At 40.2% G+C, this 25234-nt stretch overlaps 2 protein-coding genes across 9 annotated transcripts in view; one reads left to right on the forward strand and one right to left on the reverse strand.

Moving 5' to 3' along the window:
* Positions 1 to 25234, forward strand: part of LOC140195305 (uncharacterized) — a 224580-nt gene that overhangs the window by 173681 nt on the left and 25665 nt on the right. For all 5 annotated transcript variants that reach the window (XR_011885416.1, XR_011885417.1, XM_072253406.1 and 2 more), the window contains exons 23-31: positions 4690 to 4758; positions 4896 to 4964; positions 6345 to 6413; positions 7564 to 7632; positions 8541 to 8609; positions 10390 to 10458; positions 14015 to 14095; positions 14200 to 14235; positions 15799 to 15835. Coding sequence is in view for 3 of the 5 variants with exons in the window: in XM_072253406.1 (XP_072109507.1) it covers positions 4690 to 4758; positions 4896 to 4964; positions 6345 to 6413; positions 7564 to 7632; positions 8541 to 8609; positions 10390 to 10458; positions 14015 to 14095; positions 14200 to 14235; positions 15799 to 15835 (568 nt within the window). In the remaining 2 variants the exon portion in view is untranslated. The remainder of the gene's footprint in view (positions 1 to 4689; positions 4759 to 4895; positions 4965 to 6344; positions 6414 to 7563; positions 7633 to 8540; positions 8610 to 10389; positions 10459 to 14014; positions 14096 to 14199; positions 14236 to 15798; positions 15836 to 25234) is intronic.
* LOC140195306 (glycoprotein-N-acetylgalactosamine 3-beta-galactosyltransferase 1-like) overlaps positions 1 to 25234 on the reverse strand; it is a 205853-nt gene that overhangs the window by 95412 nt on the left and 85207 nt on the right. For all 4 annotated transcript variants that reach the window (XM_072253414.1, XM_072253410.1, XM_072253412.1 and 1 more), the window contains exon 4: positions 4318 to 4412. In XM_072253414.1, coding sequence (XP_072109515.1) covers positions 4318 to 4412 — 95 coding nt within the window. The remainder of the gene's footprint in view (positions 1 to 4317; positions 4413 to 25234) is intronic.

A 25234-nucleotide genomic window follows, 5' to 3' on the forward strand; every position in this document is an offset into this window, starting at 1 on the left:
ATAGAAAATAAAAATCAAAAATGAAATTGAAATGCTGAAAAAATCCAAAACACGATTAGAGAGTGCTGGAAATGCACATCAGGCAGCATATGTGGAAAGAATGAAATAGTTAATATTCAGATTGGAGTCCCTTTATCAGAACTGGGAAAGAGAGATAAATTATTTTAAGTTTGAGAAAGGGATGAGCAAGAGAAAGGGAATATATGTGATAAGGTCAGGGCAGGGCATGAGATGTTATGGGGAATGTTAGAGAACAACAAAGAAATGTGTGATGTTTTGTAGATAGCTCATCTTTATATGACAACAGAGAGGTAAATGTCAGGCCTATTGTCACTGATGAATATCTTAAAACAAATATTTCCATTTCTAGAGGAAGTGAGTTATTCACTGTTAAAGAACTTGATATGCAGGTCACAACATGCCCTGAAGATGAGGTGTTTAGCCTCAAGCTTATGTTGGACTTTAGTATAATAGCACAGAAGAGGGTGGATGATTGAAGAGGCGGGCAACAGGTTGCTCAGGTTTGTTCAGGGAGGCTGAACATAAGTCGCCCTCTTGTATTTGATTTCTCTAAGATTAGGGAGACCAGATTGTGAAATGCACTGGAATGGCAGAAATACAAGTGAATCACTTCCTCTCCTGAGTACCTGGAGGGCGGGAAGGGACAGGTGAACGGACAGATGCAATGTTTGCTGTGTTTGTATGGGAAGATGCTGCAGGATGGAGAATGGTCGGTGAATGGACCACGGAGCAAGTTTGGGAGCAGTCTCCACAAAATGCTAAAAGGGAAGGGGAACAGAAGATGTGTCCGATGGTGGAATCTTGATGAAGATGGCAGAAAATGTGAAGAATAATGGGATGAAAAGTGCGTACGAGGGCAACCACTTTCTTCCTGGGTGGAGGGAGGGGGGTTGAGAAATAAGTGAGACAAGGAATCTGTCTTCAAGAAAGGGAAAGCCACTAGTACAGGTAAAAGGAAGATGGGTCAGAAGTGCTTGTGTGGGAGGTCTCAACCTTAGAGCAAATATTATAGATATAGAGGAACTAGGAGGATGGAGTGGAGTCCCTACAGGAGGGAAGGTGGGAGGAAGTATAGTCGATATCTGTATGAATCTTTAGGTTTATAATAGATGTTTGTTGCAAGTCTCTCCCTTGAGAGATCCAAAAAGGAAAGGGAAGAATCAGAGATGAATCATAAATATGCAGGCAGATTGGGCATGAACCAGGTAGAGCAGGACAGAAATTGGCAGCAAACGTAGTTAAATCTTTCATTCTGTCCAATGCAGTTGTCAATATACAGAAAGTAGTTGAGAGAGGAGTCCTGAACGGGACAAGCAGAGTTTTCATTATGTACAGTAAAGTGCCAGTAACCCAGCGTTCTTTGGTGATGCTAGACTAGCAGATTTTTCTGGACTGTGGATAATAATTGACTAATACTCCAACCCCATTCTTAGTTCAAGTTTCTAAAGTGTTATAGAATAGAATAATACATTTTACAGTGAAGTAGTCAGTTCCAAATGAGTTCTAGAACCAAGGCTTCAGCGAGAGCAAAGAGAGTATAGGAACCAAGACTCCAGCAAATGGAAAGAGGGCATAGAAACTGGGACCCTGATAGGGCAAATGTGAAACCCTTAGGATTTCCAAATGATTGGATAGCAGAGTTTTACTGTAACTAGTTATGTGATCTTTTGACTTTCAGAAAGCTCCTCGTACCTTGTAAAGTTCTGCTGAGTCATCGCCATAATGGTAAAGTAGTAGAAATATTGGATCATAAAGTAGGTCCACAGTAGCTAGGAATTTGTTAATGCAGCCAGGACAGCAAAGGGAGTAAATGGGCAATGCAGAAAAATAGAATGTGAAGTGAGATAAAAGATATAGCAAAGGTTGCAGAGAATTAGATCTCTTAGCCCAAGTACTCTTTGTCAGTAATTATCTTTTTATTAGCTTATATGTTACATTGCTCTTGGACAAAATTTAGACGATTTTGTGGCCATTGCTGTCCTAGAACTGAGCCTTACACATCTGGAGTAAATCTAATGCTGTTCTCGTACTGAGCCACATGACATATCCAGGTCCAACACTTGCCTTAATTGGGATCTTCCTCTTCCTTACACACATTTTAAAGTTTATGGTTATGAGTATGCTAAGGCGATGCGGTTGTTACTTATGATTGATGTGAAGAGGGGGGTGATGTTGGATTGTAGGGAATGAGTGCTGAGGTAAAAATGAATTGTTATCATGTTTCACCTGGATCTGAAGGCACACTAGAATTTCCCTTAGTTGCAGGGGGAGCATGTAGATCAAGGCAGCTTTAGTGGAGAGATTTTTAAATTTTTATTTGAAATGCCCCCTTGAGTCTACACCAGCAATCAAGCTATAAGCAACATTTCTGAAAAAAGGCCAAACAGAAAATTGTGTCAGGAAACTGACATTTTTTGTATTGGACAATTGGCTCACCAAGAGTGAAGCAGAGAGTTCCTTATAAGGGAAGCGCTTGGAGAAACTACTCCATTCTGAATGTGCATTGCTGGGGCTTGCAATTATACTCTGGGTGTCTGTGACATTGAATGTGCCAAGAGTATTCTGGGCTCCTTTGTGCATTTAGAAAAGTTACGTAATCAGACATTTTTCCTCAAAACTGGACTGATTAATGCAAAAGCAGAAAAATACACAAAAGCAAAGTGCTTAAAACACAGATTCAGGCAGTGGAAATACCAAAATATACCTTTTCACAAAATTCTGACATAAATATATATATATTTCAACTGCATTTTATATTTATCTACAAGACTGAACTTCCTGGAACTAATGAGCTATGATAGATTACAATCACATCCAGACCCGTGTTTCTTCTAATTGATGCTTCAATGTGAAATTGTCAGTGCTGCTGTTTTTCTGACTAAAAAATGTAAAATGATTGTGCCAGAAGTGGTACTCCAGACTACTGAGACCAAAGGCTTGAAAGAGCTTAAACCCAGACTTGTGACTTAGATGTGAGAGTATTGCCAACGGGGTCAGATCAAATTGTGTGTTGTTCCAGATTTCAGCATCTGCAGTCTCTTATGTCTCCAAATCAAATTAAGGATAGACTGGACAAAACCAATCAATAAAATTAGTACATGTTGTGTTGAAGGAGTTCATTTTTGACTTTTGCTTAACATTTTATCCAGAGACTGACTTCCTATTTAGAGGGGATAAAGGGTGAACAAAACCAGGCATTGCTCTGGGCTAGTGAAACATAGAATTGGTATCTGAATTTTATTTGTCCCAGAAATGGAAAGAAATTATTAGTTTGTTACCAATATAATTGCATAGCTAATAATATTATCAGAGATATACCTATAATTACAAAACAGTCCTACTAAATTTAACTATTGTGAAATATGCTGATCTGACATATCAGATCAGCAAGGAAATTTGTAGACTTGTTTGTCACAGACTCTGTTGCAAAATTGATATAACTGGATTTGAGATGATTTCTCACTTCTTCCCTTAGCAAATCTATGAATCCATCTTACTTTTATACAGGTGTCACATTCTTAAAGAAAATGTAATGAGTTGAGCTATGTATGCCCCTATATTCCATGGCATTCATTGAAAAGGATCACTCAACTCAGAATTAAAATATGGACAATGTTTGAATTCTGCTCATTTGTTGGCGTAGTCAATACTGATGTTGTAAAAACTGAGAACTAGTCAAGGAGTAAGAATTCTAATTTATGTAGCCACCTTTCATATGCTCATAAGAGTTACTTTGGAAAGTTACTATTAATATATAAGCAAACTTATATATTTACTATTGACAAGTAAACAAATGTAGCTAACAAGGTGTACATAACAAGGATCTACATTTAATAATAGAATGAAAGACCAGATAATTAATTTTATGATCTGTTGGTTGACAGAATGGTCATTACTCTGGTCTTCAAAATGTTTCAGCCAAGAAGGCAGACGTGTTGTCTCAGAGCAGTATTTTTTTTGTAGTAGGAATCATAATAGTATACTTGGATATCAAATTAGTATATGTGTTCAGATACCTGAGCAGTGCTCAACTTCACAACTTACTGGTACTATCAAACTAATGCATTTGGTGTTGGATATACTGACAGTATGAAAGTAACCATATGAAGACGGGTTATATCCTGGGCCTTAGCATAAACTCGTAACTATTTATTTGTGCCATAGCAATATTTTGGCAAAAGAAAATAAAGCTTTGTGTATTTCCTGATTCATTCACTCGATATTCATTTTGTTCTTTAAAGGTTTCTGAGGGCAAGGACAGGGTTTATACAGCAGCTGACTAGGCAGATAACTTACCAGTTGGTTATAGCACATTGAATTTTTCCTACTGCTTTGATCAAATTGTGCAACAGAAGCTCAGCAAGAAGATGACTGCCAGTGCTGGAACAAATCTGTTTTAAAAAACAAATGTAATTAAATTTAATTTGAAAGGCAGATATAATTTGAAAATACAGAGCAATATGTGAGTTACGAGAATCAAATGTTTTATTGTATGGATGCAACACTCATCAAAATGGTTTCTATGCCCCCAGTTCGGTGTTTTGTAATTTGAGGATTTTAACCCTATGCGTTATATCTGCTCACCAAGATAACCAGAGAATCATACATATTGATATTTAAACTATTTTCTTTGAAAATGACTGTACACCTAACTTGCTTTTGTTGCAGGGGGATCGAGGGCCACCAGGGCCACAAGGTCCTATTGGGGACCCAGGAGTTGGCTTAACGGGACCCAAGGTAATGGATGTTTTCACAAAAACGAATAGGTCTGAAGATTGCATATCCTTGATATTTGAATTAATTTACTTTTAAAATGATGTCTGGCATATATTAAGATTGGAGTAAATTTCAACTCTTTATTGTCTCTGTTTTAGGGACGTCATGGAGATCCTGGATTACCTGGACCAGCTGGAGCCAAAGGAGATGGTTATCCTGGCCCTCAGGCAAGTATTATGGTAGCTTTAATGAAATGTTTTCTTTAAACTTGTAGGACCTACCTAGTGATGAGTCCCTAGAGCGAAATCAGATGAATACATTGCTTTCAGATTTTTATTTTGCAAGTCATGAAGTCTATGTTTGCAGCCATTGAGTTGGTGCCAAAATGCCATTAACTGGGCTATTTTTCAGAACTGGGATGGTTCAGAAATGAGTATCGAAACTGAAAGAAGCAACACTGTCAAAGCTGATGAATAGAATATGTTAATGTTATTAGCCATGAATTCAAAGTACATGCTCGTACAAACTCAATGAAATTTTCTGATAGTCTTTAAAATGGCCTCTGTAAAGCTCAGTGAGCTAATATATGAAAATCACTACTTAAAATAAAAATTGCAAAATTGGTGACAAAGCAATTGATTTTAATTGATTCTCAACACAGGATTTTCCAATTAATCTTCCTTTGGGATGTGGCAGCATCCCTAGATGTCCTTAAAAAGGTAAATAAACTTTTTTACCTGTGGTGGAGGTTCTCTTAAATTGGTAGTATATAGAGAGGTCCAAATATCTGACCTGGCATGCCGATATATGTCTAAGTCGGTACAACGTTTTTCATGGATGCCATGATATGCCCCTGCTTTGTTTGAGAGGCATTGTCACAAAAATATGATCTGCTTCTCCTCCATTTTTCTATCATGGCAATCAGAATAGTACAAGTTGTAAGGGAAAAGTATGTTTAGGTTTGGCAAAGATGTTGATCAGAAGCTGAATGCTCTTCCAGAGAAGTGAACTATCTGCACGAAGGTTAGTCCATGGAAGCTTCAACCTGCATAAATAATTTTAAAAGTTTACCCAGTAAGTTAGGAAAATCATCCCAGTACTTTTAGTAAACAAATCATGATAGTCTTTCAGATAAATTGCAATTTACTTGTTTGTTTTAAATTTAACCACACACTTCAAAACATACCTGACAATTCATAGTAGCAGCAGTATGTTGAACTCCACTTCTGAAAATCAATTCCATTGAACAAATTTTGAAAATAGAGTGCATTATGAACATACTATGAAATAGCTTGTATTGTACTATGAATTGGGTATGGTTTTCTGTTTCTACAATTCTGTAGTATACAATTACACCATAGTAGACAGGCTATTTTAAAATGCCTATTGATCTCTTTTCACCTATCTGCCTGTAATGTTGAAATGTTTATCATTTACATAAATAAACGTGTGTTTTCCGTAATTTCACACATAAATTATGAATTAGGCAATATTTTAATATTCTTGATTTCCACAACCATCAAATACAATAGTCATGTAATAATCCATTTGCCTAAATTCGTCTAGCATTTCTATGAATACAAAAGTATTTACACATTTTATTTTAGGGTGTACCAGGACTGCCAGGTCCACGTGGTGATCCAGGAAATGACGGCAAAGGATTTCCCGGACCAAAGGTAAACCTGCTTTTGTGCTTTTCAGTTTCAGAAATAAACAGTTGACAATTTATTGTCCACAATAGGATGGTAATGGGAGGAGGGATAAGTAGTAGCAGCAAATCATTGATACCATTTGTTGTCCAAAAAAATGCCACACTTGAACACTTGAGCAATGGTCAAAATCAAAATCGCTGAGTGCAGTATTAAGGAACCCCACCACCCAGGACATGACCTCTACACATTGCCACTATCGGGACTGAGGTTCAGAAGACTGAAGGCACACACTTGATAATTCAGGAACAGCTTCTTCCCCCCGCCATCCGATTTCTGAATGGACATTCAACCCACGAACACCACCTCACTACTTCCTTTTATTTCTATTTTTGCACTACTTACTTAATTTAACAGTTGTACATATGTACTTACTGTAATTCACAATTTTTCTATTATGTATTACATTATACTGCTGCTGCAAAGTTAACAAATTTCACGACGTATGCTGGTGATATTAGACCTGATTCTGAAGCCCTGTTTACGTAGTGCCTCCAGTGTTGCCAAAGACCCCTCCTGTCATTCCCACAGTCACTTTGACCTCCTGCTGTCAGGCAGAAGGTATCACAGCTCAAGAACCAGAACTGTCAGGCTGGGTAACAGCTTCCTCCCCCAGTCGTTATACTTCTTAACAGCTTCCTCCCCCAGTCGTTATACTTCTTAACAGCTTCCTCCCCCAGTCGTTATACTTCTTAACAGCCGGCTGCCACCCAGCAAAAATATACACCCTGTCTGAATGCCCTCCCGACTCCATACCCCAACTCATAGACACATTCTCATCCTGCATTAGTCACTTTTCATCTTCTATTCAAGGATTTATACGACTGCTTCTTTTATTATGATAGTGCCAGTAACATCATAGTGTCTTACATAAATATGGACCTTGCACTCTTTGGCAACACGTCAATCTTCAGGCTACATCACTTAGAGTCTTGTGCTAATATTGTCTTGTGACTGTATGTGCTGGATGGTAACTACCTGTGTTGTGTGTGACTATACGTACTGTGCTTTGCATTGTTGCCCCAGAAGAACGATGTTTTGTTTAGCTGTATACGTGAGTGTGGTTGAACGCTAATAACATTAAACCTGGAACTTGAACTTGAAATATCGTTTTCAGGGTGAAAATGGCCCTCCAGGACCACCAGGCCCAGTTGGAATTCCAGGAAAAGGATATCCTGGTGAAAAGGTTAGTTTTGACAACCAAAATGTAACCCTTGCATATCTAAATGGTTGTGTCTTTGTTACTCATTTTCCTAAACTAATATTTAGAGGGTGCATATTGGAAATTATCAGCCAGTTGTTAACATATCAATGTAAGATCAGAAATAGATTTAACCTGGAGTAAATCATATTTTCAGTCACTTCAGGGTCAAATTCCAATGACTGTGGGATCTGAGAGGAAACACCCAATCAAATTGAGTTTTGATCAAGCTGAACTTAAATAGGGTTGTCACTTGAAAACTAGTACAACTTCTGCAAAATTGTTAGGATTATTCAGCGGGCAATGAGCTTGGTGATAAAGTAGCTGAAATAGAACCTCTGGAATAGAGTTTTCAGTGTGGATGAAAGGTTTTTGTTTAAAACTGTGCAAAAAAATGAAATTAAAATATTATCACCTTCCACCAGATTGTAACTGAAAAGTTATGTGGGAAAAACAATACAGAGCCATGTACTCTTTTGTTGAAGTAATTTTCTGAGCATTTTGGTTATGCTTCAGTGTTTTCAACAGGTACCCTTTAAACAAAAAAGGGGAAACTGCGAAGGCCAATGAACAAGCACGATCGGAAGAAGTTTACACAGTGTCTTACCTGTCCTGGGAACGTGGCAGGCCACTGATAATTTCTGGAATGATTTTCTAAACCATTATAAGAGTTCACTGTTCTTATACATTGAATGCATTTGTTACTGATTTGGAAAGAAAATGCTGTATGAAAGTAAACACACTCCCTTATCTATTCCGATACAAGAACAACATAAAAAACTCATAAGTCAAGGGCTTACGATATATTGCATCAGAGTTGACCTGAAAATCTCACCTAGGCCAAGGAAATATGTTACTTTAATTGACTCTGTTGTCTATTTATACATTATTAGGGCTCGGTTGGAAGGATGGGTTTTCCTGGCCCAAAGGGGCCCCAAGGAAATAGCATACAAGGACCAAAGGTAATGAAGCAGAGCACTTAAGCGGCATCAAGTCCTAATTTATCAGCTGCCTGAATATGGGCCTTCGAAGCCAGGGACATTTGATCTTGTCTATATTCCACAGCCATCTGCCAGCTGCTGGACTGGCATTGCAGGGGAACACTGGGATGACAGCACAGATGGACCAGCAATGCACAAAAAGGATTATTAGAATCTGAATCAGGTTTAATATCACTGGCATATGTTGTGAAATGTGTTGTTTTGCAGCAGTACTACATTGCCATACATAATAATAAATTACTATATATACTATTAAATAATTAGTGCAAAAAAGAGATCTTCAAGGAGCAGTGCCTCAGAAAAGAGGTGTCCATTATTAAGGACCCCCATCACCCAAGGACATGCTCTCTTCTCATTGTTACCATCAGGTAGGAGGTACGGAAACCTGAAGGCTCCCACTCAGTGATTCAGGATCAGCTTCTTCACCTCTGCCATCTGATTCCTAAATGGACATTGAACCCTTGGACACTACCACACTTTTATTATTTCTATTTTTGCACTATTTTAAAAAAATAAATAAACAAACAAACATACACACACACACACACACATATTCATACACACTGACTGTAATTGATTTACTTATTTACTTTTTTTCCTTTCTATATTATTTTGTATTGCTTTGTACTGCTCCCACTTAGTTAACAGATTTAACAACATGTGCTAGTGATATTAAACTTAATTCTGATTCTGGTTCTGAAAAAGTACTGAGGTAGTTCATCTATTATATGATGCATCTGCTGGTGCAGGGAGGAATGGAGTTCTATTGATCAGGAGTGTAACTTTTTTTGAAACACTCAGTACTCCTTGTGTCACTCCTCCCAGGTTCCTCTGTCTCTTCCTAAAACCCCACAGTCCAACATTTGCTGTCGGATTTTTGTTACCCTGAAGGCATCCCCTTTATTCTCAGTACCCAGCCCCTCTCAACAAATGGTTTCTCATTTTCCAGTTTGGATGATGAGTGCTAGATTCAATGCACTTGTATTTCTCTGTTTCTCTCCCTACCTGTGGTGCTTGTTCTGCTAAGCATTTTCTGTTCCTGTTTTAGATTTCGAGCACCTGCAGTGTTGTTCTTGAACATTTTGCTTAACCTAATGCCCTCTGGCAAGAGAGGTCAAATTTAAATAGCTCTCTTAAAATAAAGTGCATTGCTGATTTTCCTTACACATCAATGGCCAGTAATCCAGAAGATATTGAAAATAATTTTCATGCAGGTGGAAAGAGCTTGATACAGAGCTGTTATCATCCTGCCCCGAGTTTCGAGTAATAGCTGGACAATGGACAAGGTCTGTGGGCTATTTCTTCCTGAAATACAGGCTTTAATGAGGTGCAGCTCACCATAACTTTGCATAGCTTCCATCTCACAGGGTGCTCCTATCTTCTTCCCCTTTCTCCACCGTAAAACCACCTCTAAGTGGAATGCTTGCTAATCATTGGGACCAAGTGTTCTCTCAGGAAGCTTGAAGTCAACTCAAAGTACTTCAACATCTAAAGGTTCCTGCACACCACTGAATAATTGAAGAAGCATAGCCATAGTCTGTAGTAAGCACCAGCTAACAACCTGCAACTAGTTGGTTATCCTTCATAGCAGTAATAGAGGGGTGGAAGGTGGGGTATTTCCTGCTGCTGTGGATGTGTAAGTCAAAGCCCTGTCATATTCAAGAACATAAAGCTGTCTAGTATCAGCATCTCAGCATTATATCAGTATGCAGCATGTAATGAGTAAATTTTGCCTCTGCAGGGAGCACCAGGATCTCCTGGTTTGATGGGTCCTAGAGGGCCAGTAGGTGAAGGTGTACCAGGTCAAAAGGTAAATAAAACTTCTGCCACTTTCAGTATTATTCTTAAGAATGCTTACTCATTTATTTGAAACTTCAAGATCTATTTTAATTCATAGAGGTACAGTCTCTTAAACCAGTTAGGAAGGTTGTCCATTCACCTCTCCCCACTAATCTCCCTCCCGGCATTTATCCCTGCAAGCAGCCCAAGTGCTACACTTGCTTGGTCACCTTCATTCAGGGCCCCAAACAGTCCTTCCAGGTGAGGCAACAGCTCTCCTGCGAATCTGTTGGCGTCATCTATTGACCGTAAGACCATATGACATAGGCATAGTATTAGGCCATTTGACCCATCGAGTCTGCTCCGCCATTCAATCATGCCTGATCCTTTCTTCCCTCTCCTCAGCCCCGCTCCTCGACCTTCTTCCCATAACTTTTGATGCCATGTCCAATCACAAGTCTATCAAGCTCTGCCTTAAGTACACCCAACAATCTGGCTTCCACTGCTGCCTGTGGTAACAAATTCCACAAATTCACCATCCTCTGGCTAAAGAAATTTCTCTGCATCTCTGTTTTAAATGGATACCGGTCTATCATGAGGCTGTGCCCTTTTGTCCTAGACTCCCCCACCATGGGAAACATCCTTTCCACATCTACTCTGTCTAGGCCTTTCAACATTCAAAAGGATTCCATAAGATCATAAGATATAGGAGCAGAAGTAGGCCATTTGGCTAATCGATTCTGCTCCACCATTCAATCATGGGCTGATCCAATTCTTACAGTCATCCCCACTCCCCTTTCTTCTCCCCATACCCTTTGATGCCCCGGCTAATCAAGAACATAACTGTCTCTGCCTTAAATACACCCAATGACTTGGCCTTCACAGCTACTCGTGGCAACAAATTCCACAGATTTACCAGTCTCTGACTAAGGTAATTTCTCCGCATCTCAGTTCTAAATTGACGTCCTTCAATCCTGAAGTCATGCCCTCTTGTCCTAGAATCCCCTACCATGGGAAATAACTTTGCCATATCTAATCTGTTGAGGCCTTTTAACATTTGAAGTGCTTCTATGAGATCCCCCCTCATTCTCCCAAACTCCAGGGAATACAGCCCAAGAGCTGCCAGATATTCCTCATATGGTAACCCTTTCATTCCTGGAATCATTCTTGTGAATCTTCTCTGAACCCTCTCCAATGTCAGTATATCCTTTCTAAAATAAGGAGCCCAAAACTGCACAAAATACTCCAAGTGTGGTCTCACAAGTGCCTTATAGAGCCTCAACATCATATCCCTGCTCTTATATTCTGTACCTCTAGAAATGAATGCCAACATTGCATTCGCCTTCTTCATCATCGACTTAATCTGGAGGTTAACCTTTAGGGTATCTTGCACAAGGACTCTCAAGTCCATTTGCATTTCTGCATGTTGAATTCTCTCCCCATCTAAATAATAGGCTGCCTGTTTATTTCTTTCACCAAAGTGCATGACCATACACTTTCCAATATTGTATTTGATTTGCCACTTCTTTGCCCATTCCCCTAAACGATCTAAGTCTCTCAGCAGGCTCTCTGTTTTCTCCACACTGCCTGCTCCTCCACCTATCTTATAGATTTGGGAGGTTGTGTTTACCACATTATCATCCTTATCGTTGATTTAAATATAGTTGATGATGACAAGATTGGAGATGTAGAGGACAGCAAGGAAAAGTATGAAAGCTTGCAGTGGGATCTAGACCAGCTGGCAAAATGTCTGAAAAACGGCAGATGGAAATTGATGCAGATAAATGTGAGGTGTTGCACTTCGGGAGGACATACCAGGGTAGGACTTACGCAGTGAGTGGTATTAGGCACTGAGAACTGTGGTAGAACAGAGAGATCTGGAAATATAGGTCTATAGTTCCTTGAAGGTGGTGTCACAGGTAGATAGGGTTGTTAGGATGTTATGTTGGAATTGTATAAGACGTTGGTGGGGCCTAATTTAGAGTTTTGTGTGCAGTTTTAATCACCTACCTGCAGGAAACTTGGCAATAAGATTGAAAGAGTACAGAGAAAATTTACAAGGATGTTACTGGGACATGAGGACCTGAGTTACCAGGAACAGTTGAATAGTTTAGTACTTTATTCAAAAGAGGATAGAGGTATACAAAATTACGATGGTTATAGATAGGATAAATGCAAGGAGGCTTTTTGCATTGAGTTTGGGTGAGACTACAACTGGAGGCCATGGGTTAAGGGTAAAAGGTGAAACGTTTAAGGGGAACATGAAGGGGAACTTCTTCACTCAGAGCGCGGTGAGAGTTTGGAATGAGTTGCCAGCATGATTGGTGGATGTGAGGTTGGTCACAATGCTCAGGAGAAATTTGGATAGGTACATGAATAGGAGGTCTATGGCGAACTATGGTCCAGGTGCAATTCAATGGGACTGGCCAATTTATTGGTTTGGCACAGGCTAGATGGGCCGAAGAGCCTACTTCTGTGCCGTAGTGTTCTATACTCTAATGGTAGCTGATGCCTCATTAAGAAGAAAGAGTAGAGACAAAGAATATTTCAATGTTAAAATATTTTTCATATGAAGGGAATTAAAAAGCTGTAATTTCTATTAAGGATATATTAAAAGATTGAGGGCTCTGTCAGTTTTATGTTAAATGTAATGTTATCACAATTGCAGGAATAATTGTGGTAACACAACATTTTATTTCTCTGTGATAGGATTAGAAGCACTGTATTAACTTTTAATCCTAATCTTATATCCATTTTAATGAGATCATTTTCTAGTAATTTTGTTAATCAATGCTACCATCATTCTTCTAGTGATACGATGGCACTACAGGATCAATTATATGATTAACTTGATCAATGCATACCATTCCACTCAAAGTCTGACTTCTACACATATTACAGTCTTCTTGGTCTGGCCATTTCTGTCAGCCCAGTTATAGCTAGTGCGCTTCCATTGCAAATTATTTCATTTCCAAACCCAACTCACAATGCCCACTCTATATTGCCATACATTTCATGTTACATTTTTACCCACAGGGATCAACGTTTCTCTGAACTTGGTGTGCCTCAGTGATGGCTTTGACCTTTCACAACCTTAGCACTTGACCACTGGATATACTTGAAAAGTATCTCGAACTTCACATTAAAGACAAAGCAGGGAACAAACCAGTCATGACCACATTCTCAAAAATGCATTGCTGTATCTCCTTATAGAGGCTTGTTGAAATATCTTTTCATCTTCCGCAGCCCATTTTCTCTGAATGCTTCGTGAAATACGTGTGCATTATTTTGGCTTTTTTCGAGGGCCAAGAAAAGTGTTGCTATCTGGAGAAAACACATTCCTTTCAGGATTATTTCAAGATTCAGTTACTGTGTTTATAGAAGTCATAAAGAAACAAAATGTGTTAACAGTGAAATAAAGTAGAAAATTTTGAAAATGTGCAACACTGAGTGATAGAAAGAGATCAACTTTTAATTTGGCCTCAGTCAGATTTGAAGACTTTATACTTGTACGCTGTGAGTTGATCGAACCGTTACTGTTGATTTTTGGTAGAAATGTATTTAATACTTACACGTTCTTCTCATAGGGAGATCGTGGATATCAAGGAGAAAGAGGGAGTAAAGGAAACAAAGGTGATGAAGGAATCCCTGGCATTGATGGCAATCCAGTAAGATACTTATTTCCAGATAAATCATGCAAGATTGCCTCATTTGATTTTGTGAACAAATATAATGCATGGGAAATGACGTCTTGTAATTTCTAAATCCGTAGGGAAAGAAGGGTGAGAAGGGTGAACCTGGTTTCACAGTAAGTATCTAAACCAGACATTTTGCTGAGTGTCTTCAAAGGAGCACTGTATTGAATGAGGACAGGATTGAGAGAATTTGCTACTTTAATATAGCAACAAGCTTAATTTCCACAGTGCTCATCAATCACTCATTTGTTTAAGCAGAAGAGTGGCTGCTACTCCTGAGAAAAGGATTAATTGCTCTTTTTTAGACATTTATACCTTCAGGGTTTCCATCAAGGTACAGCAACTAAGTGGACCCTTTGAACTTACTTCCATTTGCATTATATTCTCAAAAGATTCTTTGTAAGGGTATGCTTTTGAACATTCTGCAAAAGCACTAAGGACTATTTATTATCTTTAAAAATGTGTTCATTATGGATGATTCTTGTTATTTCATTCCAAGGAATATATAACTATAGTGAATTAGAGATAATCTTGGTGTTTTCCACCCCGATTAAATATCTTACATTTTGATCTCTCAGCTACATTGCAATTGTATGTCTTTGTAATGGAAATTTGGCAACTTCATGAAACCTTGGAATGCAATGAACAATATCCTAAACTGTGTTGATTTCACGAATGGCAGCTGCTACAAAATTCTATTTTCAAAGTTAATTTTTAAATGAGTTATTGTTAGCAAAGCACCAGCTGGTCTGTTGGACCTTCACACAAAGGGACATTCAAGGCCTTATAAATGAGACTGATTCCAGTAGTGTCAGGAGAGGACAGGAGATCACTTGAGGCCAGAAAAAGGAGGTGACAGTGGTGCATTAAAGATTTTATGAGTTCACAAGATATTAAAGGAGAGCTCCGCACCATTATAAATGCACCAACTCCTTGCTTCCACTAACTAAGAACAGATCTGCATACTGGGGAGGTTGACATCTATACTGACAGTGTTCCACCAAAGCCCTTCATATGAGCAGTCTAGGTGGATGTCTCATCTCTGCAGACTCTCTGGGAATGGAATCTTAGCTGATGACTTTTGTTTCATGCTCCAAGGTTCAGATACCCCCCACCCCCAACATTACTCAGGTCATGGGGTGCTATCAGCAATGAAGCAGCCAAACACCGATGCTTAAAATGCTTACTGTTGCTTGGTGACCTTTGTTCATTTCTGAAGAAGCCTAGTTAAAAACCCCATCATCACCAGTATAATGCCCCTATAAACAATGGAAAAAGAGGCAAAGTAGTGAATTGATTCTTAGTTGTACAGTGAGTGAACAACCAAGATCACAAGGTGCAATCAGAAACACCTGGCAAAGATTAAAATGGGTTAGTATAACTAGCAACATCAGCAGCTACGTCTTTGACATAAGCATACATCAGGTGCACTGATACAGAGGTTTGGGTTCTACAGACTTCATCTGGAAATGATTGCTAGGCGGATCTAACTTGGGGAAAATTATCTCAGACCACTTCAGGGAAACACCTTGTCATTATTTTCTATGGGTTTGCTCAAAGGTTGAACAGTACTGTATAATGAGCTAATTCATGTTTGGTTTAGAAGACCGTGTTAATGTGTGGCCTCAATGTATTAAAAATATAAAGACAATTTTATCTTTCCATCTTTTCTTTAGAGAGAGGAAGTAATCAGGTTGATTAGAATGATCTGTGGTAAGTAGAAGTGTATAAATTAACTCAATATGATATAAGGTACTTTTAAAGCAGTTGTCCATCTTCTATTTAAACCAATTGATCATGGATATGAAAGGGCATTTTGTTCAAATGAACATCCACAAAATGCTGGAGGAACTCAGCAAGTCAGCAGCATCGATGGAAATGAATAAGCAGTTAATGTTTCAGATTGAGGCTCTCCTTCAGGAGTCATAACGAAGGGTCTCAGCCCAAAATATTGACTAATTACTCATTTCCATAGGTGCTGCCTGACTTGCTGAGTTCCTCCAGCATTTTGCATGTGTTGCTTTGGATTTCCAGCATTTGTAGACTTTCTCATGTTTGTGTTCAAATGAGAGCGAATAAAGATTTAGTTGTGTACTCTGCTAAAGTTAGACACTCAAACCAAATGAGTCATGCTCTCTTTTCAAATGTTTTTCACTGAGTGTGAGTACACAATTGTGTTTCACTATTGTCATTGCTTGTTGTCTTGACACCAAAGGCAGATATATGTTAGAATTTAGGGATAAAAATATTCCTCAATTGTTCCTCAAGCAACCCAACTCTCCCATCAGATTGGAGCTACAGTGGAGCATGGCTAACATTTGGTTCAATAAATGTCAGATATTATGAAATTCAAAAAGTCCAGAAAGGGGTGTAGGAATTAAATTAATCTTTAGTATTGGAACATCATGATTAAACTGGGACATTTGGAGAATGTATCAGTATTAATTTATAATGTTGACATTTGCATTGAAATTCTGAGTGGTACTCTAAGGCTTCTGAAAAAGCAAATGTTGCTCTGCTTGCAGAAATTAAATATTCATAGAGAGCACCTCACAATAAATCCATTATCCAATGCTTTATCAATTGAGCAACTTCACCAACACAAAATATGTAGTAGACTTGTATCAACAACTACTTAGCTTACAATCACCTTCATCATTATTCATAAACAATTTCATGGTCAGTTTAAGGTTTCAGTTTAAGAACATAGCTGTTTTTTTCTGATTGAATTATTTTTTTAAGCAAAGGATCCAAAGGGCAATTAAACTATATATAAAAATGGTGCCACTTGATGTATTTACCTTTCTTGTCATTAATTTGCTTCATAAAAGAACTGCCATTTGGCATATTTAACAATCGAAATCCAAAGTATTACATTAAATCATTTACAATGAGGTTCTGAGTTTATCTCTAACAAGTGCAATAGTTGTCATAATGCTCATTAATCTTATTCTAATGCTTATTGTCAGTTCTAAAAGCAGAATCAATATCTTTACGTTTGGATATTAGCAGTCTGGAAGCAAAGATGGATTTTCCTGCATGCCCAAGTTATGCATATAATGACTAATGCAAACTTTTCATCCAGATCAACATATTAAATTTCCTCTTTAGTCTGATATCCACAATGCTCCTGCTCATATGGGTATTTAACATCTGTGATAATTTTGTTTAAGCAGTTTAAATATTCCTATAAAATAATGGAGCACGTCTCCCTTTACCCCTAAATCACTGGCCCCATGCCCTTGTGCTCTAATATACAGTATGTTCCAGTACAGGTCAGTCTTTGACTGGGAGTTTAGCTCCCCACATTAGTGCTTGAGCTAGTGTGCACAGACAGCCACGTGGACTCTCGGAAGCACATCGATAGCCACTGAATCTTAGCTGTCCCAAAATCACTCGCTGCCAAAGCTATCACTCAAGACAAGTAAATCAATCTTTCATTAACAATTAGAAAGCTGAAAAACAACTTGTGCACTGAAAATTAATTAAAATCATTAAAACTAATGTGAAGAAAAATAAAGACATGACTACTTATCTTTCCCCCTGGAGCTGACATGGAGTTGAAAGGGAACTTCCCTGTCTTTGCTGTTATGGTAAAATTTGCTGCCCTGCAGGATTCTGTGGAGACTCCATGGGAGTTGTACAGCAGCCAACAGGGACTGGGTAGAAGCTGTCACTGACAACTCAGGCCGGTGCTAGTGCTGGAAATCAGGACTTCAATAGGGATACTGGGTGGTCCGACATTAGATTAGGACCTGAGATGGAAATCTGGCCAACTGCTGCACTCTGACACGTTCCAGAGTTCATCCTCCCACCTCCCCATCTGCCACCCCCCACCACCCACCGGAAGTATCCATCATTACAATTCCTCAGCATAACCCCTCACCACTTGACTCCATTTCTCATTCATTTATTGAACCACCCGAACACACTTCAGGTTTTACTTCTACGCTTGTGATGCCCAGAACCAAACAACTCCTACCTCCATTGTCTGTGATGCCGCTTCTGTCTGCCACACAGAGGGAAGTGTTGGACCTGATCATTTTCTAGCATTCACTGTTAAATAAATTGAAATTACTTAAGGGAAGCCAAAGCCATTGTCTTATTTCCTGCCACAAATAAAAGATCATAAGATCATAAGACGTAGGAGCAAAATTAGGTCATTTGGCCCATCGAGTCTGCTCTGCCATTCAATCATGACTGATCCTTTTCTCCCCTGCTCAGCCCCACTCCTCAGTCTTCCTCCAATAATTTTTGATGCTGTGTCCAATTACGAACCTATCAAGCTCTGCCTTAAATACACCCAGTGACCTGGCCTCCACAGCTGCCTATGGTAATAAATTCCACAAATTCACCATCCTCTGGCTAAAGAAATTCCTCCACATCTCTGTTTTAAATAGATGCCCCTCTATCCTGAGGCTGTGTCCTCTTGTCCTAGACTCCCCCATCATGGGAAACATCCTTTCCACATCTACTCTGTCTAAGCCTTTCAACATTTGAAAGGTTTCAATGAAATCACTCCTCATCCTTCTAAATTCTAGCGAGTACAGACCCAGAGCTATCAAACGTTCCTCATATGATAACCCTTTCATTCCTGGAATCATCCTTGTGAACCTCCTCTGGACCCACCCCAATGCCAGCACATCTATTCTTAGCTAAGGAGCCCAAAACTGTTCACAACACTCAAGGCGAGGCCTCACCAGTGCCTTATAAAGCCTCAGCCTCACATCCCTACTCTTATATTCTAGACCTCTTGAAATGAGTGCTAACATTGCATTTGCCTTCCTCACCACCGACTCTACCTGCAAGTTAACCTTTAGGGAATTCTGCACAAGGACTCCCAAGTCCCTTTGCATCTCAGATTTTTGGGGTTTCCCCACATTTAGATAATAGTCTGCACATTTACCAAATGTATGACCATGCATTTTCCAACATTGTATTTCATTTGCCACTCTCTTGCCTATTCTCCTAATCTGTCTATGTCCTTTTGCATCCTACCTGTTTCTACCTGCCCCTCCACCAATCTTTATATCATCTGCAAACATGGTGACAAACCCATGTATTCCATCATCTACATCATTGATATACAGCATAAAAGAAGTGGTCCCAGCAGTGACCCCTGCAGAACACCACGCCACTGACAGCCAACTAGAAAAGGATTCTGTTATTCCCACTCTCTGCCTCTTACCAATCAGCCAATGCTCTAACCATGTTAATAACTTTCCTGTAATACCATGGGCTCTTAACTTGGTAAGCAGCCTCATGTGCGGCACCTTGTCAAAGGCCTTCTGAAAGTCCAAGTATACAACATCCACTGCATCCCCTTTATCTATCCTACTTATAATTTCCTTAAAGAATTCCAACAGGTTCGTCAGGCAGGATTTGCCCTGAAGGAAACCATGCTGACTTTCTCCTATCTTGTCCTATGTCACCAAGTACTCCATAACCTCATCCTTAACAATTGACTCTTCCCAGCCACTGAGGTCAGGCTAACTGGTCTATAATTTCCTTTTTGCTGCTTTCCTCCTTTCTTAAAGAGTGGAATGATATTTGTATTATGTTCTCAGCTACTGACATGGCTCATGACCAAGAGCATATCCAGGCAGTTCACCGCTTTAACCATTAAACTGAATTGAAACCAAACTTTCTTTTCTTCCCTTCGCTTGAACTCGACTCTATTCCACTCCAGTCTCAGCTTACTTGCTATCGAATCCCTCCATTGTTATCACTAAGCCTGACTGTTAAAATACCTTCCTAGCTAGCTTCTCATTTTTCACACTTGGTAAACAGGAGTTCACCCAGAATTTACTGCTAGTACTAAAATTTTCCCCATGGAGTTCCCTCATCTCCTCCGTGCTTGATGATCTACATTGGTTCCAGGGTGAGCAATTCTCACCACTTTTCAGTCTCACCGTGGCCTTGCCAGTCTGTACGTCTACAGGCAAGCTTCACCCTCCTCCAGGCTCTTGCTCATTTCCATTTCTTATCTTCTTATTACTCACCCACTGGCAGTCATGCTTTCTGCTGACATTCCACTCAGATTTGGAAAACACTGAGGGAGATCTTGCAACTCAGGGACCCTATACAAAATCAAGTTGCTTTTGGTGAGGAATTGAAGGAAGTTATTAATGTTCATCTGCCAATGTCAGCAGCAGTGAAAACTGTTTTACGATCTAATGTTCTGATGGTAGCTGACGGTGAAAATAATATAATATCATTAATGGTGACCATTACGCTACTGGTTCACTAATGTCTTTTGGAAGGAGGAAACCTTTCACTCTTATGATTGAGATTTACGCTGATATAGTCAGCTCTATGTTGAAATTATCCAGGACCAAAGGTGAGGCAGCACCTCACAAACAGCTGCTCAAGGATTGGCAGCAAATGCTCAAAAACCAACATGGAGACCATAACAATACCTTCAACAACATGCTTCTTGCATGGTTCTCGAGGATAACTTCTCTGGGTGTAATAGCATCCAATAAATTGTCATACTTACAAAAGTTGATTGAAGCAATGAAATAATTAAGTCCCTATACACTTCTATTACCCCTCAAAAGGCTTTAAAGCTCTCCACTTCCTTCTCAACAACAGACCGGACTAGTCTCCCTTCACCAATACCTTCACCTGCCTGGTGGAACTGGTCCTTACCCTCAACAATTTCTTTTTTAGCTCCTCTGACTCTCTCCAAACTCAAGGTGTAGCAATGAACACCAGCATAGGCCCCAGACATGGCTGGCTTTTTGTTGGCTACGTGGAATAGTCCATGTTTCAAATCTTTCCTGCTCTACTGCACTACAACTCCTCAACTCTTTCTGCACAACATTGACAATTGCATTGGTGCTGCTTCATGCACCCATCCTGAGCTCATCAATTTCATCATCTTTGCCTCCAACTTCCACCCTGCCCTTAATTTTACTTGGTCCATTTCTGATACCTCTCTCCCCTTTCTCGATCTCTCTGTCTTCATATCTGGAGATAAATTCTGAACCAATAATTTTTATAAACCTAAAGGTTCACACGGCTATCCTCTTCCCACCAAGTCACTTTTCTCAGTTCCTTCGTCTCTGCCACACCTGTTCCCAGGATATCAGAGGTGCTCTCATCCTTCAAAGAGCAGGGTTTCCTTTCCTCCACCATTGATGTTGCCCTCACCCGTATCTCCTCCATTTCCTGAGCCTCCGCAATCACCCCATCTTCCCACCGCCTTCCTCTTGCCCTCACCTATCACCCCATGAGTCTCTGCATCCAACACATCATTCTCCACAGCTTCTGCCATTTTCAATGGGATCCTACCACCAAACACATCTTTACTTCCCCCCCAACCCCCATTCTCAGAATGGAGGAGCAACATCATATATTTTGTTGATGTAGCCTCCAATATGATGGTGTGAACATCAATATCTCCAACTCCTGGTAATTTTTTCCCCCTTCCCTCTTCTTCAATTCCTCCCTCTGCCCCCCCCTTGCCTATTCTCCTCACCTGCCTATCACCATCCCCTTGCGCCTCTCCTCTTTCCCTTTCTCCCAAGGTCCACTTTCCTCTCCTATCAGATTTCTTCTCCTCCAGCCCTTTACCTTTTCCACCGATCACCTTCCAGCTCCTTGCTTCAACCCCTCTTCCCGCCCACCTGGCTTCAACTGTCAGCTTCTAGCTTGTACTCCTGCCCCTCCCCCCACCTTCTTCTGGCATCTTCCCCTTCCCTTGCAGTCCTGGTGAAGGGTCTTGGCCAGAAATGTTAACTATATATTCATTTCAATAGATGCTGCCTGACCTAAAGAGCTCCTCCAGCAATTTTTGTGTGTTGCTCTAATAATTAAAGTTAGATTAACTTATGATACCATAAGACAAAGGAGCAGAAGTAGGCCATTCGGCCCATCGAGTCTGCTCCGCCATTTTATCATGAGCTGATCCATTTTCTCCTATTTAGTCCCACTCCCCTGCCTTCTCACCATAACCTTTGATGCCTTGGCTACTCAGATACCTATCAATCTCTGCCTTAAAGACACCCAATGACTTGGCCTCCACTGCTGCCCGTGGCAACAAATTCCATAGATTCACCACCCTCTGACTGAAAAAATTTCTTCGCATTTCTGTTCTGAAAGGGCGCCCTTCAATCCTTAAGTCATGCTCTCTCGTACTAGATTCCCCCATCATGGGAAACAACTTTGCCACATCCACTCTGTCCATGCCTTTTAACATTCGAAATGTTTCTATGAGGTCTCCCCTCATTCTTCTAAACCCCAAGGAATACAGTCCAAGAGTGGACAAACGTTCCTCATATGTTAACCCTCTCATTCCCGGAATCATTCTAGTGAATCTTCTCTGTACCTTCTCCAACGTCAGCACATCCTTTCTTAAATAAGGAGACCAAAACTGCCCACAGTACTCCAAGTGAGGTCTCACCAGGGCCTTATAGAGCCTCAACATCCCTGCTCCTATACTCTATTTCTCTAGAAATGAATGCCAACATTGCATTCGCCTTCTTCACTACTGACTCAACCTGGAGGTTAACTTTAAGGGTATCCTGTACGAGGACTCCCAAGTCCCGTTGCATTTCAGAACTTTGAATTCTTTCCCCATTTAAATAATAGTCTGCCATTTATTTTTTCTGCCAAAGTGCATAACCATACACTTTCCAACATTGTACTTCATTTACCATAGAAACCATAGAAACTACAGCACAGAAACAGGCCTTTTGGCCCTTCTTGGCTGTGCCGAACCATTTTCTGCCTAGTCCCACTGACCTGCACACGGACCATATCCCTCCATACACCTCCCATCCATGTATCTGTCCAATTTATTCTTAAATATTAAAAAAGAACCCGCATTTACCACCTCATCTATCTGGCAGCTCATTCCACACTCCCACCACTCTCTGTGTGAAGAAGCCCCCACTAATGTTCCCTTTAAACTTTTCCCCCCTCACCTTAAACCCATGTCCTCTGGTTTTTTTTCTCCCCTTGCCTCAGTGGAAAAAGCCTGCTTGTATTCACTCTATCTATACCCATCATAATTTTATATACCTCTATCAAATCTCCCCTCATTCTTCTGCGCTCCAGGGAATAAAGTCCTAACCTATTCAACCTTTCTCTGTAACTGAGTTTCTCAAGTCCCGGCAACATCCTTGTAAACCTTCTCTGCACTCTTTCAACCTTATTTATATCCTTCCTGTAATTTGGTGACCAAAACTGAACACAATACTCCAGATTCGGCCTCACCAATGCCTTATACAACCTCATCATAACATTTCAGCTCTTATACTCAATACTTTGATTAATAAAGGCCAATGTACCAAAAGCTCTCTTTATGACCCTATCTACCTGTGACGCCACTTTTAGGGAATTTTGTATCTGTATTCCCAGATCCCTCTGTTCCACTGCACTCCTCAGTGCCTTACCATTAACCCTGTATGTTCTACGTTGGTTTGTCCTTCCAACGTGCAATACCTCACACTTGTCAGTATTAAACTCCATCTGCCATTTTTTAGCCCATTTTTCCAGCTGGTCCAAGTCTCTGCCACTAATTATTTGCCACTTCTCTGCCCATTCTTCCAATCTATCCAAGTCTCTCTGCAGACTCTCTGTTTCCTCAGCACTACCGGCCCCTCCACCTATCTTCGTATCGTCAGCAAACTTAGCCACAAAGCCATCTATTCCATAATCTAAATCATTGATGTACAATGTAAAAAGAAGCGGCCCCAACACTGATCCCTGCAGAACACCACTGGTAACCGGCAGCCAACCAGAGTAGGATCCCTTTATTCCCACTCTCTTTTTCCTGCCAATCAGCCAATGCTCTATCCACGTATGTAACTTTCCCGTAATTCCATGGGCTCTTATCTTGTTAAGTAGCCTCATATGTGGCACCTTGTCAAAGGCCTTCTGAAAATCCAAATAATCAACATCCACTGCATCTCCCTTGTCTAGCCTACTGGTAATTTCCTCAAAAAATTGTAATAGGTTTGTCAGGCAGGATTTTCCTTTAAGGAATCCATGCTGAGTTCTGCCTATCTTGTCATATGCCTCCAGGTACTCCGTAACCTCATCCTTGACAATCGACTCCAACAACTTCCCAGCCACGGATGTCATGCTAACGGGTCTATAATTTCCTTTTTGCTTCCTTGCCCCCTTCTTAAATAGCGGAGTGACATTTGCAATCTTCCAGTCCTCCGGAACCATGCCAGAATCTATCGACTTTTGAAAGATCATCGCTAATGCCTCCGCAATCTCCACAGCTACTTCCTTCAGAACACGAGGGTGCATTCCATCTGGTCCGGGAGATTTATCTACCTTTAGCCTATTCAGCTTCCTGAGTACTTTCTCTGTCGTAATTGTGACTGCGCACACTTCTCTTCCCTGCCACCCTTGAGTGTCCGGTGTACTGCTGTCTTCCTCAGTGAAGGCTGATGCAAAATACTTGTTCAGTTCCTCTGCCATCTCATCTCCCATTACAATTTCTCCAGCATCATTTTCTATCGGTCCTATATCTACTCTCACCTGTCTTTTACTCTTTATATACTTGAAAAAGCTTTTAGTATCACCTTCGATATTATTTGCTAGCTTCCTTTCATAGTTAATCTTTTCTCTCTTAATGACCTTCTTGGTTTCCTTTTGTAAGGTTTTAAAAACTTCCCAATCCTCTCTCTTCCCACTAATTTTTGCTTCCTTGTATGTCCTCTCTTTTGCTTTAACTTTGGCTTTGACTTCTCTTGTCAACCACAGTTGCATGCTTTTTCCACTCGAAAATTTCTTCTTTTTTGGAATATACCTGTCTTGCACATTCCTCATTTCTCGCATAAACTCCAGCCACTGCTGCTCTGCTGTCTTTCCCGCCAGTGTCTCTTTCCAGTCAACTTTGGCCAGTTCCTCTCTCATTCCATTGTAATTTCCTTTACTCCATTGAAATACTGACACATCAGATTTCAGCTTCTCTTTTTCTAATTTCACAGTGAACTCAATCATGTTATGATCACTGTCTCCTAAGGGTTCCTTCACCTCAATCTCCCTAATCACCTCCGGTTCATTACGCAATACCCTATCCAGTACAGCCGATCCCCTAGTAGGCTCAACAACAAGCTGTTCTAAAAAGCCATCTCGCAGACATTCTAC

Source organism: Mobula birostris, chromosome 3, assembly GCF_030028105.1.
Source record: "Mobula birostris isolate sMobBir1 chromosome 3, sMobBir1.hap1, whole genome shotgun sequence".
NCBI classification, from domain to species: domain Eukaryota; kingdom Metazoa; phylum Chordata; class Chondrichthyes; order Myliobatiformes; family Myliobatidae; genus Mobula; species Mobula birostris.